At 41.1% G+C, this 13,528-nt stretch overlaps 1 protein-coding gene across 7 annotated transcripts in view; it reads right to left on the bottom strand.

Annotated features, from left to right (window-relative positions):
* Positions 1-11,907, bottom strand: part of LOC101468517 (discs large homolog 1-like protein) — a 112,651-nt gene extending 100,744 nt beyond the window's left edge. For 2 of the 7 annotated variants that reach the window (XM_004562104.2, XM_076876218.1), the window contains exons 1-4: positions 11,580-11,907; positions 10,352-10,513; positions 6,866-7,661; positions 6,602-6,698 (exon numbers count right to left, since the gene is read on the bottom strand). In XM_004562104.2, coding sequence (XP_004562161.1) covers positions 6,602-6,698; positions 6,866-7,661; positions 10,352-10,513; positions 11,580-11,598 — 1,074 coding nt within the window. In that variant the 5' untranslated portion in view covers positions 11,599-11,907. Of the gene's footprint in view, positions 1-624; positions 1,022-4,923; positions 4,969-6,601; positions 6,699-6,865; positions 7,662-10,351; positions 10,514-11,579 lie in introns of those variants that run through there. The other 5 variants (XM_076876219.1, XM_004562105.2, XM_076876221.1 and 2 more) reach the window with 5 other exon arrangements.
* Between the last annotated feature and the right edge of the window lie 1,621 nt (positions 11,908-13,528).

Below are 13,528 nucleotides of genomic sequence, written 5' to 3'. Positions count from 1 at the left end.
TGATGCATATAAGTATATAGAGTGTTCCTAAGTACTTTAGAAGAATTTAGTTTAGTGGTTAGCATTCATGATTTAGCATTAGAATGCAGCTAAGTAATGTTAAAGCTGTAACCTCTGACCCTGTACTAATTCTTCTTAATTACTGAGCTCCTCTTGGTTTTCAGCCAGTTCCTGTACCTCTTAGTACCGCTGATATACTTCTGTGGAACTAATTCCAAGATAGTTTTTAAGCCTTGCATACATAGGTGTGTTAACCTACACTTTACCTAAGATATGGTTAAAAATGAGCTAAATACTGTGAAAAACTAGGCTGCAATAATAAAAATAGTCCTACTATATTGCATTCTTGTGTTAAAATGCATTTGCAGAATAAACAGAGGACATTTAATTATAGGTAAACATGTAATTCCACACCTGAGTTTAATGTCATATAATCCTTAAGCGTACCTAAATTGTGCATGCAATAACACACAACACATACAGAGGTAATGGACAGCTGGTTATTTATTACTAAAGTAAGTTACACCTTATTTGCCTCTGCTACTCAACTACAGTACAAATCTGTTTCTTCTATGTGAACTGCAAAGTCATAAAGTGTAATTGAAATAATATAATATACATTACATTGATTGAAACCGCAGAGTGGCAGTGCTCCATTTTCACAATTAGCCCACGTGGTGGCCCAGTAGTATCGGCTGTCCTACAGGCAGGCCAGTCCAGAGACATAGTCCAATTCTCTACAGGTGTGGGCCATACAGAGCCAAGACGACGTTTCACCAAACTGTAACAGCGGTCCTGAGTCGCTATATTCGTTCTACTGCAGATGCATGTCACTGAACTCAACTGTCCTACAGCTGCTTACAAAGTTCTCTCTCGCTCGTCTCTCCTCACATGGCTTCTCTGCTGATTACTCCGTCTGATGTTTGAGCCCTCCTCACAGTTACATCACGATGCCAGCTGGACAGCTGTTCAGATGGTAGGACTACAGAAAGGATTTATCATGGCCTTTTCCTGGCAATTGCAAGTAAAGTACCCCTGAAAAACTAGGCATGCAATGACTGCATGAAGTGTTCATGCAGCCATGGTCTTTTCTGGCTTTCTTTCCAAGGTCTTTGTGTATCTCATCATTTTTTTCTCTCTATCCTCCTCTTTGTCCATCCTAAAATAGTTCCACCTCTTTAAAGTCTATTAGCAGCCTAAGGTAAGCCTCTTAGGAGAGACTCTTGCTCTCTTGGTGCACAGAAGGCACTCAGTCAGACCAAACAATAATCAGTCACTAATAAAACCAGAGTGGGATTTAAGACTGGATATATCAGAGAGCAAAAGAGGATTGGGCAAGCTAGAGAGGAGAGTATTCATACACAGTTAAATACCCAGACTGCGTGACTCTGAAGACTAGGCAAAGATAACCCAAATAATATAAAATGCAGTTTTTCATTTAATTTATAAAGAGAAAAAATGTATCTGGCCCAATATGCAAAAGTAATTATACCCTAAACCTAAGAAGTGGTTTTGTCACACTTGGCAGCAAGAATTGCAATCAAGCTTTCGCGATGACTGCCAGTGAGCTTTTCACTGCTACTTCCTATTATTCTCCAGATTCCTTTGTGATGAATGATCTTGGAATCAGGCTGTATTTGGAAGTTTTTGGTAGAACTGACAGTTCTGCTAAAGTTAATCATAAACCCTTGGATTTGATTCTGTGCATACAGACAGAAGATCACGCTCCTAAGAGTTAATTTCATATAAATAAGCTCAGGATCTGGCAGACACATAGTATTTCTAGCTAAGGTGGCAGGACGACAGAGTAGTCAGCATGTTTACCTTTTACATAGACAGTAAGGTTCAAACCACCAAACGCCCAGACCACAATATATTAGGTGTAACTGTCAAGGCCAAATCCCTCTACACGCCCATAATGAAGACTATTTTCATAAGCCAGAAGCCATCTTGAAAAACTTATGATCAAAATTATTTTCACTCTGTTCAAGATGTTGTTTTTAGTTTAAGAAGCTCTAGGACAAGCTGTGAGACTGGCAGGGAGACATTGATTTGAAACTTTATTGTAGGTTTTATGATGGTTTTTACTTTTTTGTGGGGTGTCTATTACTTTGAAATTACTGAGGGGAAAGAACATCTTCTGTAATTAATACAGTTCATCTTCAGCTACATGTATGCCCAGTTTTTGTGCTGAAAATAAGACACAGGAGAGACAGCTAAGTAGTTGGAGTAATGTTTGGAGTCTAAAAAAAGTGAGCAAAATCAGGAGAAAGTTGAGGACATAATTACACTGTACTGACAGGATCTCTCTCACGCATTCATTACTAATTAATTCTACTGGTACATTTCCATGCTACAGTAGTGTTTCGCCTGTCCGTACTATTGGCAGACTGATATACTTAAACTGTCTGAGAAAATAAAAAAACATGGGTGGAAGGTCTAAAATTGGTCATTTTTATCCCACTGCTCTGAAGTTGCTAGGCATCCATGGATATAAATGAAACACTTTAGGTGAGTAATTAAAAACAATATAATACTTGTATAACATGTTATATGTGTAAAAATGCTAAAAAAAAATTAGCCATTTGTTAGGTAATTGCCATGGAACATGATAACGTTATAATATCAGATACAGATAAGACCCTTCAAGGGTCTAAGATGTCCCAGTTTGGTCACTAAACTAAAGAAATAAACAAACAGAGAGTTAATGTTTTATATATTTACAGTAGCTCCTTCTCTGTGTCTCAAATTGTGCACCTTCACTCGTGACTTTGGGTGCATAAAGGCAAGTACCACAGTACCCCTATGGTGTATTCATAAAAGTCAAAAACTGAGTTTTAATAGCTCAGTTGTTACAATCTTAGCTACATAGTGGCAAAAGAAGACGCTAGTTGCTAGCTGGAAGAAGCATATCTATTTTAGGCAAGTTATATGTGTTCTGATATGGCTTAGTTTTTATATCTTTTTTCAAATGTATGTGTTATGTATAAGAATTTGGTATTATATACAGAGGTTCAAGAATCAAATGTCCCCAAAAAACAGCAGGTAGCACAATAACTGCAGTCAAACCCTGCATCATTTCAGGAAAATGTACAACTCATAGTGTTGGATTTCAGACAGTGCTCTGTCAAAATCCTACAAAATACATGTTAATATCGCCTCTGTCAGTGCGCCCCAGGGCAGCTGTGGCTACAATGTAGCTTGCCATCACCAGTGTGTGAATGTGTGTGTGAATGGGTGGATGACTGGATGGCATCCAGTCGTGTCTCTATGTCTCAGTGTCTAGTCTGCTTCCTTCTGATTCTCCAACACGTTCTCACTCCCAAAGCATAACATTTTACACTAGGTGACAAATCGTCGATATATTAAACTTCCGGGTGCATGCACATGCACAGATCAGAAAAATTAGGAAACATGAGAACTATTTGGAATGAATCTAGACATGTGCATTTGTTTTACTTAAATCGCTTTGGAAAACAATATCTAATGTCATTAAAGTGCTGGTTAAGGTTAGGGATAAGGGTAGGGTTAGGGCTGGAATACATGGCTGGAACATGTATTACCACGAGAGCATCATTCTACTGGATTTCATCCATAACCCGGCGCGTAGCATAGGAGCGTGGAATGTCACCTTTCGTGTTCCTCAGGAACACCTTGGGACGTGACAAATCGTCCGTATATTACGCCTCAGGAGTGAGAACGGGCTGGATTGTCTCATGTGTCCTGTTTTAACTTGACAGTCCCATGTCCTATGTCAGAGTACCTGGTTTTGCTTCCCCTTGCCTCATTATGCCTTATTCCTCACAGCTGTGTTTCCCTCCCGTTTCCCATTCTCTCATTACTCCCTTGTGTATTTAAGCCCTATGTTTTCCTTCCATCACCACCCCCATGTGCTGTGTTTGTTCTCTCCATGCTACTGGTATTTGCCAGTTCTCTGTTCCCAGTTTAGTTCCCTAGTTTCTTAGTGTTTTTGGTTTGAGTTTCATGTTTCTAGTTTCTTATTTTTGTTTTTGTTTTCTGTATTAGTGTAAGAGTTGTTCCTGCAATAAAACTGCCATTTTGAGTTTCCTCTCCATGTATGAGCCCTGTGTTTGGGTCCTACATCCTGCCTGCCACACAACAAACCATGACAGTAGGTAGTGTGCTCCATGATAGGGTACTTTTAGTACTTATTTGAGAAATGCAAAAATTTTAAGATTGTCGATTTTTTTGCAGTATACAAAACTTGAACTTTTTTTCTCAAGTCCACACACAAATATCTTTGTCACCTTTTTGCCTGCTGCAACATGCAGGCTTTAAATCTGTCCCAGCTCACACTGATTCAACTCCTTATAAATGGGTCATGCATTTCTGAGCATGAACATATGTGCATAATGCATGTGTTTAATTTTGCCAGCCTAGTTTTTTTTTAGCCAAGTTCTCTCTTCTGCCTCAAGAGCAGTCAGTCATTCAGTCAACCACTGCACCAGTCGCATACCTTCACAGCCAGGCAGTCGCTCTTTTGAAGTGTCTGTCCTATCAACCTAGTTTGCTGTCTCTCTGGGTGTCACATGATGTCAGACCAATAACTGTACATCAGATCAGCATTCCCATTAGAATCGCTTCACAAAAGCACAGCCTACTACTCTTATAACCTGTTTATTCACAAACTAAAGCAAGTCAACTGTACATGAAGCAACCGTGTCCCCAATTTGATATGGCTAAGTTTCCCATCAATGATTCATTCAGAATGAGTTTGACATTAAAAATTAAGGCATTGCTGTAATGACTGAATAAATACACCGATCACAAAATTATAAAACTTTAGCTATTTAAATTTTTTTCACTGTCTTAATGACCACACTGACACACCCTGTACTCCTGTGCCCTGATTTCTCTTCTCCGCCACTTTCTACAGTAGCCTGCTCTGTTCCCGTGTCTCACCTTGGTAGTGAGGATACAGATGCAATCCATCCTCACCAGTTCGACTGGCAAACTTTCACCAAAACATCTCGTGGCTCCAACTTTCCTGTTCCACCAATCAGATGTTTGCTGCTTTTGGTGGCACGTTTTTCCCGTCTGTCTGTCTCTGTCTCCTCCTTTCCTTTCATCGTTCAGTTTCTCTCTCCTCCCTTTCTTGTGTCCTCTCCACCTGTCCTTTCATCGGAGCAGCCAGATAGGACTTCTCTCCTAAAACAGAGGCCGAATCGGAAACATGGCGAGTCTGTCCCGATGCACCTCGACCCGCCCTCTTGGTTTCCAGCTGCTTTCTTCGTTTTATGGCAGCTGGTAGCCACATTTTGAACTCGAAGAGTGCATGGCTCAGAATATATATCGGCACGCATGCAGAACACTCAGCACACATACACACGCAAACACACACAAAAAAAAGCGGCAAACGTCTGGAGACAGCCGCAGAAGCGCACACACATGGATGCACAGGCAAACACTCACACTGACAGACGTGTATGCACAGACATAAGCGCATACACAAACAGATTCACACACACTCACACCACTCTCTGCTTTTTTTTATCAGGTCAGGTCTCTGTTTGGCAGAAGTGGGGGGGCTTGAGTGAACAGTAACAGCGGTATAGCAATGGATGCTCTACTTTCAACTTTTTGACTGTGGGTGAAGTTAAAGCTCCATATGTAGCCCAAAGCTACACGCAGAGCTGCGATTTGACTCTTTTGCTTTTCCTTGATACACAACATTACTACAGCTGGCACTGTAATATACTGTATGTGTACAATATACAGTAAATGCTGTAATATAGAGCAAATACTATACACTACCTGTGGCGCTGAGAGAGAAGGGAAAGTTGGAGTAAGCAAATCCATGTCTAACACTCACATCTGCAGCAGAGCATGAACATGTGCAACATGTCTTCGAGTTCACATGTGCATTTGTATCTGCTCTACTTTTTTGTCCTATTCCTGTGCTTGCACTCATTGTTGTTTTTTCCTGATGCTCTCCGTTGCCAACAGAAAGTGGTCAGTCTGTCTGCACTGGGCTGTGATAACCAGAATCATTATTAATAGCTTTGGGGTGAAAAAAAAAACCTAAACATTCTTCACTATCCAAACAAAAGTGAGTTCTTATTAGCTGGCTAAAGTTAGACAAGGTCATGATGGCAAGGCAGTAACATTTTGAATAGTTTAAAGGACCTACCAAGTGTAATGTGGGCTGCTGTGGAAAAGGATGGTGCAATTTTGGCCACTACAACAAGAATTAGATGAAGAGTGTTTACATGCATTGCTACACTTTCAGCTGTATAGCAGTTCTAAACAATCACAATATAATGAATTAAAACGTGTTTCCTGTTTTATTTTGATAGTCTCACATCCTGTGTTCAGTTTTGCTAGTCTCGTAATAAGTATTCTTAGTTTAGTTTCCTCACAGTTTTGTTAGCGTTTATGGTCTCCTTTTGCCGGCTCGCTTTTTTGTTAAGATTTCGTTTTCTTGCTTCTGTTTATCTGCATCTGGGTTCACACTGCAAATTCCAAGAGTCTGCAGCTACAGACTCGTGACACAACCTCTATCTCATTTTCTGTCAGCTACAGACAGATTTGCTGCAGCTTTCCTGTGGTCCTTACAACAAAACATAAAGAGATGTCTTACCTTGTTGTGGGTCACTGGGCTCGTGGGTGGCCTGGAGAGGGCTGGACCATGGGTTGGGCTAGTGGAAGGGCCCTGTCCTGGTCCAGGACTGGTTGGGCTGGTTGGAGAAAAGAGATCAAGGGAGGGTGCAAATAGGTGAACTCCAAATATGTGTCCATTAGTGTTCTGTTCTATATCTAAATTCCTAATAGCATGTTGAAGTACTATATAAAGATATTACACTAGCAATCAATGCACATTCATATTACCAGAGACTGCACTCACGCATAAGGTCCTTTGTTCAGCTGTCCAGGAGGACTTGTGGACCTGCGTCCGCTGAAGGTGAATTTTCCCTGGCTTGGACTAGTCGGACTTGGAATGGGAGTGACTTTGCTGAATCCTGAGTCCTTGCTGGTCAGAGGAGCAGTAGGGACAGAATCTGTGACTTTGTTGGGACCTGGGCTTGTGCTGGAAGGGATCCTGGTGCGGGCAGGTTTGACCGGAGCAGTTGGAGACACAAGGCCTTGAATGGTGCTCGAGACGAGGGCTGAGACTGTCACCAGGTCAGAAGAAGCAGGAATGCTTTGTGGGCTGGTGGAGCTTTCTGAAGAAACGCCAGAGCTGGTGGCAGTGAGCTTTGTTCCATTTAGCGACACTCCAGGAGATGTATTTGTGGAGCCGGTCGAGGTTTCTGCATTACTAACTGTGACACTGGGTTTAGAAGTCTCCGCTTCAAATGATTTGGAGCCCCCCGGTTGAGCAGGAGGAAGAGGAGCACGGTACTTCACTTTGGCCAGCTGCAACTCAGGTGTGCTGGACTGTGTTGTAGGCGAAGATGGCTTTGTTGCTGGTGTTGCTGATGGTACTGGAGGCGCAGGATACTTGAATGACCTGGGTTTGGAGACGAGTGGTTTGGGTTGGGATTGTCCATCAGAAATGCTGGAGGTCAAGGGACCTGTGGAGGACAGTGGCTGGGCTGAGGGTTCTGCTGGCAGCCAGCAGGAGGCAGCAAGGTTCTTGGGACTGTCCGCAGAGCACTTACTGTCTGCAAGGACGGTAAACTCATAGTACTCCTGGATATCTGGAAAAAGGAGGAAAGTAACAATGTGAACGGGTGTAGTGATTAACTAAACCCTACAGAAGTGGGCAAATCACTGAGTGCAAACAGTGAGTGTTTAATTGATACATTAATTTATTCACCAAAAGACAGATTAATTGATCATTAATAAAAATAAATCCATGGTGTAATTTATAATCAGTTAACCTTTAAAAATCATATTGTGCAAAAGTCTGGGGCCACCCCACATTTCATTATATTTTGCTTCATAAGAGCCAGAGTTTCTCTCAGTTGATCCATCAACTGTTCACTGAAGAATGAAGAATCCAGCCATTCTCTCAGGAGAGAGGTGCAATAGTAAGAGCCTACAGCCATCTGTAGGCTGGACGGGGTGAAGGCGGTGGCGTTGGGGATCTTGTCAAAAACCGATGAAATTATGAACACAGAAAAGTACTGTCAGATTTTGATCCACCAGCTAATACCAAGCACAATGCCAATGCCGGAAAAACATAGATGGATAGAAAAACACACCAAAAAAGCATAAAATATGAATGATCTTCAGGACTTGCACCTCAAAGGTAGTGTAATTAGACATCTACCTAAGTATTTATTAGGTATGTCTGCATTTAAAGTAACTACTGAATATGGTGGAAAGGCCACCATGACAGCTAGATGTGCTTGGGGAGAACAGACATCACTAAGTGTCGAAGCATCACCACTAATTAACCAGTTTTAACCAAAAAGGCCAATAAATACTTATTTGTTAAGAACCTGGCAATCTTGACGGGTATACAGTCCAGCTTTTTTTGTTTTCTGTGTGTGGCTCTCTAACTTGTTTGCAGTGAATTTTATCAGATGAGATTTGATAAGTTTACTCCACCCGTAGAATGACCTGATTTGCCTGCTTTGTATTCCAGTGTGTCGGGATTTGGTACCGGTGGGTGTAAGAGAGCCTGTTATACAGTACGACAGGTTTAGTTACTGAGTGGCCGTAGATAAAGGTGCAGATATGGGGAAATGCTTGCCTCTTATTTACAGTCAGTTGTTCCCTTAAAAGTCATGTTGCCGTGACTGTTAAGTCAACTGCAGGTTGGCAGCTAACAAATGAATGCCCTATTTAAATGTAGCCCCTATGTTCTGAAAACAACTATCTGCAACTGTCCCAGGATTGGTTAAATTTGTTAAGGGAGTCCCCACCGTGAGCTGGACAGAGGCTGAGATGTTAAAAAAAAGCTGCTCCAGCAGAGCTTAACTATTACTTTATAGTATATGCTAAATTATTCAGATGCAAGCAAAACCGAGATGGTCACAAAGAGGCTCCATATCTCAGAGTACACCAGTAGAGAATGCGTTACCTAATGAAACATAGCTAATACTCTGAGGACCTCTAGTGGCGACATAATATTACTAGCAATGGTTCGCTTCCCCTAATCCACAGTACAGCTGACAAATAGTTCTGCACTAAATCATATATCATCCTGTAAGCACATCTCAAATGAGTTTGGTGGCTATAACACAGATGATAAGGGGGAATAAAAAAGGACAGTGAAATGTAAATAGTGGAATAATCCAGTGCAAGCAGCAGGAACGCAAACCCATACACAAAGTCTTCTCTAATCTTTACCAGAAAGAAGGATCAATAAGAATATCAAGCAACAAAACAGGGGAAGCATTATTTCGCAACCCATCAGATCCAATTTGGTTAAAGTAAAAAGTCAAGCTTCAAAAGAGGAACTGAGTGAACAGCATAAACAAGCACACAAACGCTGGCACAATAAACGTGAGAAGGTGCGCTGCTGTAATAGCTACAGGTGTGGGCGGGGTAGAAAGCAGGTGGGGCCTGGGAGTGAAAACCAGTTTGTCACCATTAACATTACCATGAGGATTCTCGTGTGATTAAGCAACAGTTAATCAAAGGAAACTTTGCTGGTTAGACTGTCACTTTGTTAGAGGAATTTGTACATAGATTTAGATTTTAAAGGTGGGTGCTTGCTTTCTGTGACACCCTACGTTCTGCTCTACATTTTCTGGTTAGGGATCCAGTGACAGCACAGCTCAAACATCTTGTAAAAACTATATCAGCCCCACAGAAATGAAACAGTTCATGAATTCAGCCTATTTTCTGCAAGCCTAATGTTGGAAATCTAGTCAGTCCCTGTCAATCCCAAACACAGCATGACGATGCTTGTAGTGTGGTATCTGGTATCTGTAAGACACGAATCTTGATAAATGAACAAAATCCATGCACAACATTGAGATTATTGCATTATTGTGAAGAGGAAGTGAAGAATCCAACGAAAGGCTCAAATCTTTAAGATCGATAAAACTGATATTTACCTTTGCTGAAACTTTCTGTTTTATTAGTCAATGAACTAACATAATGTAATTCACAAATGGCAAAACCACTGTCTCTACTTTTGTAAAAATGATGTAAAATGTTATAAAATAATTGCATGTGGACTAATCTGCACGTAAGATGAATGGTTAGACACCAGAAGTGCAAAAATGTTGTGATGTGTTAAGATAAAGTGCAAGAAGTTATGCAGATGTATGCGTTAAACTGATAGCAAATTAAACATAAAATACACGTAATGCCTGACAGAAAGCACTTCAAGCACAGCTTAATTTCCAAAAAAGTCAATATAAAAGAAGTTTGCCTAAATTGTCAAAATCCAGGAAATCTGATCAAAGCTGACCAAAGCAAATTTTCTTACCAAGAAGTGCACTGAAGAGCTGACTTTGAAAGACGTTGATGACTTTGTCCAAAGACTGCTGCAGCTGGTGGTCTTCCTCCACAGGTCCCTGTTTGGCCTTTTGCTGTCTCTGGTCTAGCTTGGCTCGATACTGCTGGAGCAGCTCCAGGGCACGCTGGGCGTCTAAAGAAAACATAAATAAATAAATAGAAAAAAACATGGTTTTTATCTCTTCTGGAAAACACAATATCCAGCTGCTCTTAAGCAGAGCAAGGAGACGCTCGATGTTAAAAGCTTTTAATTGCAGATAACTACGGTTAAAATCGAGAATTTCTGCATGTCTGTCTGAAAAATAAAGTGTCTTCATTCATTTTTTTCATGAATGAAGACACTTTGGGGAAAAAAGGGTGGTTTGGGGAAAAAAGAAAAGAAAAAAAGTAGATGACTCTGTGTTTTCCTTCCAGGCTACTAGATCACAACTTCTATTAGGGTTTGTAATGATCAGTGAAAGCCTTCTTAATTAAAATGGTAATTAAGACTTCATAACCCGTGTATTTGCACATTTTATGGATTAAAGATAAACTATAACATTTTACTGCCATCCTTTATATCGCCCCGATGTCCTCATGCAGAAGGGTAGTAGAGTTTATGGTGCAAGGGAAGGTGCAGGCTGCAAATTCCAGTCTCTGAACAGCTGATTAAACCGGAAGCAGTGACGATCAACGTCAAACTTCGACTAAATGTGTCAGTGCGTACATTAACTTTACACTTGCATGACAATACGTAAAGCCAAAATGAATTAAAAGGGTGGCAATTCAATTTCTATGCATCTATCTGCAAGCACTTTTATATTGAAGAGCTCTATTTGTGGGCAGCTTTGCTGTTTTTTGCATTTCACTGCAAAAAACAGCAAACGTGTTGTTGTCTAAATATTATGTATGCCGAATTTACAACAGCGTCCGAGTATGCAGTAAGAGCCCTGGAGCTATTTTCTAAAAGTCGTGTACACGTACACTGAATAGTTCCTCGTTTAAAAGTGCAGGTGTTTCACACAAGTTTCGTGCGCTAACGCATAAGAGCGCCTCGCGGAGCTAGCGCAACATCAACGCGACCTTTTTGAGTGATTAAAAGTGATACGTTCGGTGTCACAAAATGCGTTATACGATAAGAATATTAACACAGAAGTATTATAAGATAGACGTGTAACTACAGACCGAAAGTCCATTTTCCTAACAAGTATTTTCTTTACCTTTCTGTCGCACAGGCATGGTGGCACGCACGCCGAGTCCTCCTCCCCTGGCTCACACCGATCCGACTCTGTTATCACAGATGTGAGCGTCTGTCCCGCGACAGCCTGCTCACCCAACTGGGACACCAAACTGTCACCACAACAGGCACCACCGACCTGTCCGGTAGTTAAGAGAAAATATAATTCAATGAAGTGTTGAAAAAAGTGTCAGAAAACTGACACAGACACTGTCAACAAACGCTGACAATCACCGCGTGGACTTAGAACCCGGAGTAATAATGATAGCGTGATTGTTTTTCCCCTCCCTCTGTTCCTCTTTCACTTCAAGGCTCCCTGTGTCACCATTTGGTTAAACTAATACCGATTTCTTCACCCAGATGACTTGACTCAAAACGCCGTCCGACCGGTTGAACGGTCCTGCGAGACGAACACACACACGCACACACACACACGCACGCACACACACACTCAAAACCACAGATGAAGCAGGTTGGAGGGGCTCTTCATAAGGAGCTTGTGTCTTGCAGGTATTGTCATGTTAAACAGCCATATTGTATGGAGTGGATAAAAGCCCGGTCTATTCTGGGTTGCCTATCCACATCTAATCCACTCAATGCCGAGGACAGACTTGGGTTTACAGATACTGATCTAACTACATTAAATCTATGAAAGCTTTCCTCTCCTGTTCCCAGCTTAGTCTTTGGCTCTTGTCACTCAGTTATGTCTGTTTATGGAGCTTACATGGGTGCATACAAAGAAAAATACAAGGGGGTCCAATTGAAATGTCACTGGTGCAATCCCAGCAAAAGTCCAGGCACTTCATCCCTGTGTGGTTTTAGCCATATTGTCATGGTAAACTGAGTGTGCTGAGTAGATGAAAACCATCCCCTGTACCAGACCTGTCTCACTAAACTGTAGTGATCCACATCCCTACCAGGCAAGTCCTCTTTAGTAGTGGAAAGAAATAAAGCCTTTCTTTAGAATCTAATGACTCTATATGAGTATATATAGAGAGCCATAATGCCCATTCAGCTTTAGCATGCAGTCTGTTGTCCCTCCTTTTCTACCTTTATGCGAGCCATAGCCTGGTTTCCTGGCTGTCTCTGAGCAAGAGTTGCAAAAAGTTTTGCTATTCCAGTCAGAGCGACACAGGGGATGCTCAATCAGTATCAGCATCTGCTGCTCCATTCAGTGAAAAAAATAAAACTCTGTGTGATAGAAATCAAAATTTATCAGTATTTTTGACCTATTGTCTTTGCCCTTTGCATGAATTAAGTTTCTTAAAAGCGAGGTGTTTTGCTATCAGTGATCAAGTGGGGATCCTAAAGCTACACAAGCCAGAAAAATGCTGTTTTTCTACCCATGCATTTACTGCTTCAGCATTGTGTTTGGGATCATTGTCATGACGAATAATGAATATATTGCCATATATTGACACTTACTAACTGCCACCCTTGAGAGGAAATTTATATAGAGTAGTGTTTTTGAATGTAACTGTAAATTTTCATAATTAATTAAAACGTCTCCTGACAGGTTAGTGGGACTGTGAAACATTTCCTTTTAAAAAACATAACACTCAAGATGTTTTACACATAGACAGTATGCCACCACAATATCACCCACTAGTTTTGGGGTCTGTATTTCATTTCCTGCTTCCATGTTGGCTTTTTGGACCCAGAATATACTTTATATGGATCAATGGGTGGATTGCTAATTTATTGCCTGCTACACCAATTAGCTCAGTTGACAATGTCCAATCATAAACTATGAGATGGTAAAAAATAGATACACCTGTTGGCTAATTTTTGCTAAGCAACAGACTAACTAAGTACAATTAATATTGCTCAGGAAAACCTGAAGCCCAAACTCCTGATCTGTACCACTGACACATCTGTTAGGACATCACAAAAAGCTGTGCCTAGCACAAGAGCTAACAGCAAGCTAAGCAA

Source organism: Maylandia zebra, linkage group LG17 (assembly GCF_041146795.1).
Source record: "Maylandia zebra isolate NMK-2024a linkage group LG17, Mzebra_GT3a, whole genome shotgun sequence".
Taxonomy (NCBI): Eukaryota; Metazoa; Chordata; class Actinopteri; order Cichliformes; family Cichlidae; genus Maylandia; species Maylandia zebra.
This window is presented reverse-complemented; position numbering and strand designations above follow the sequence as displayed.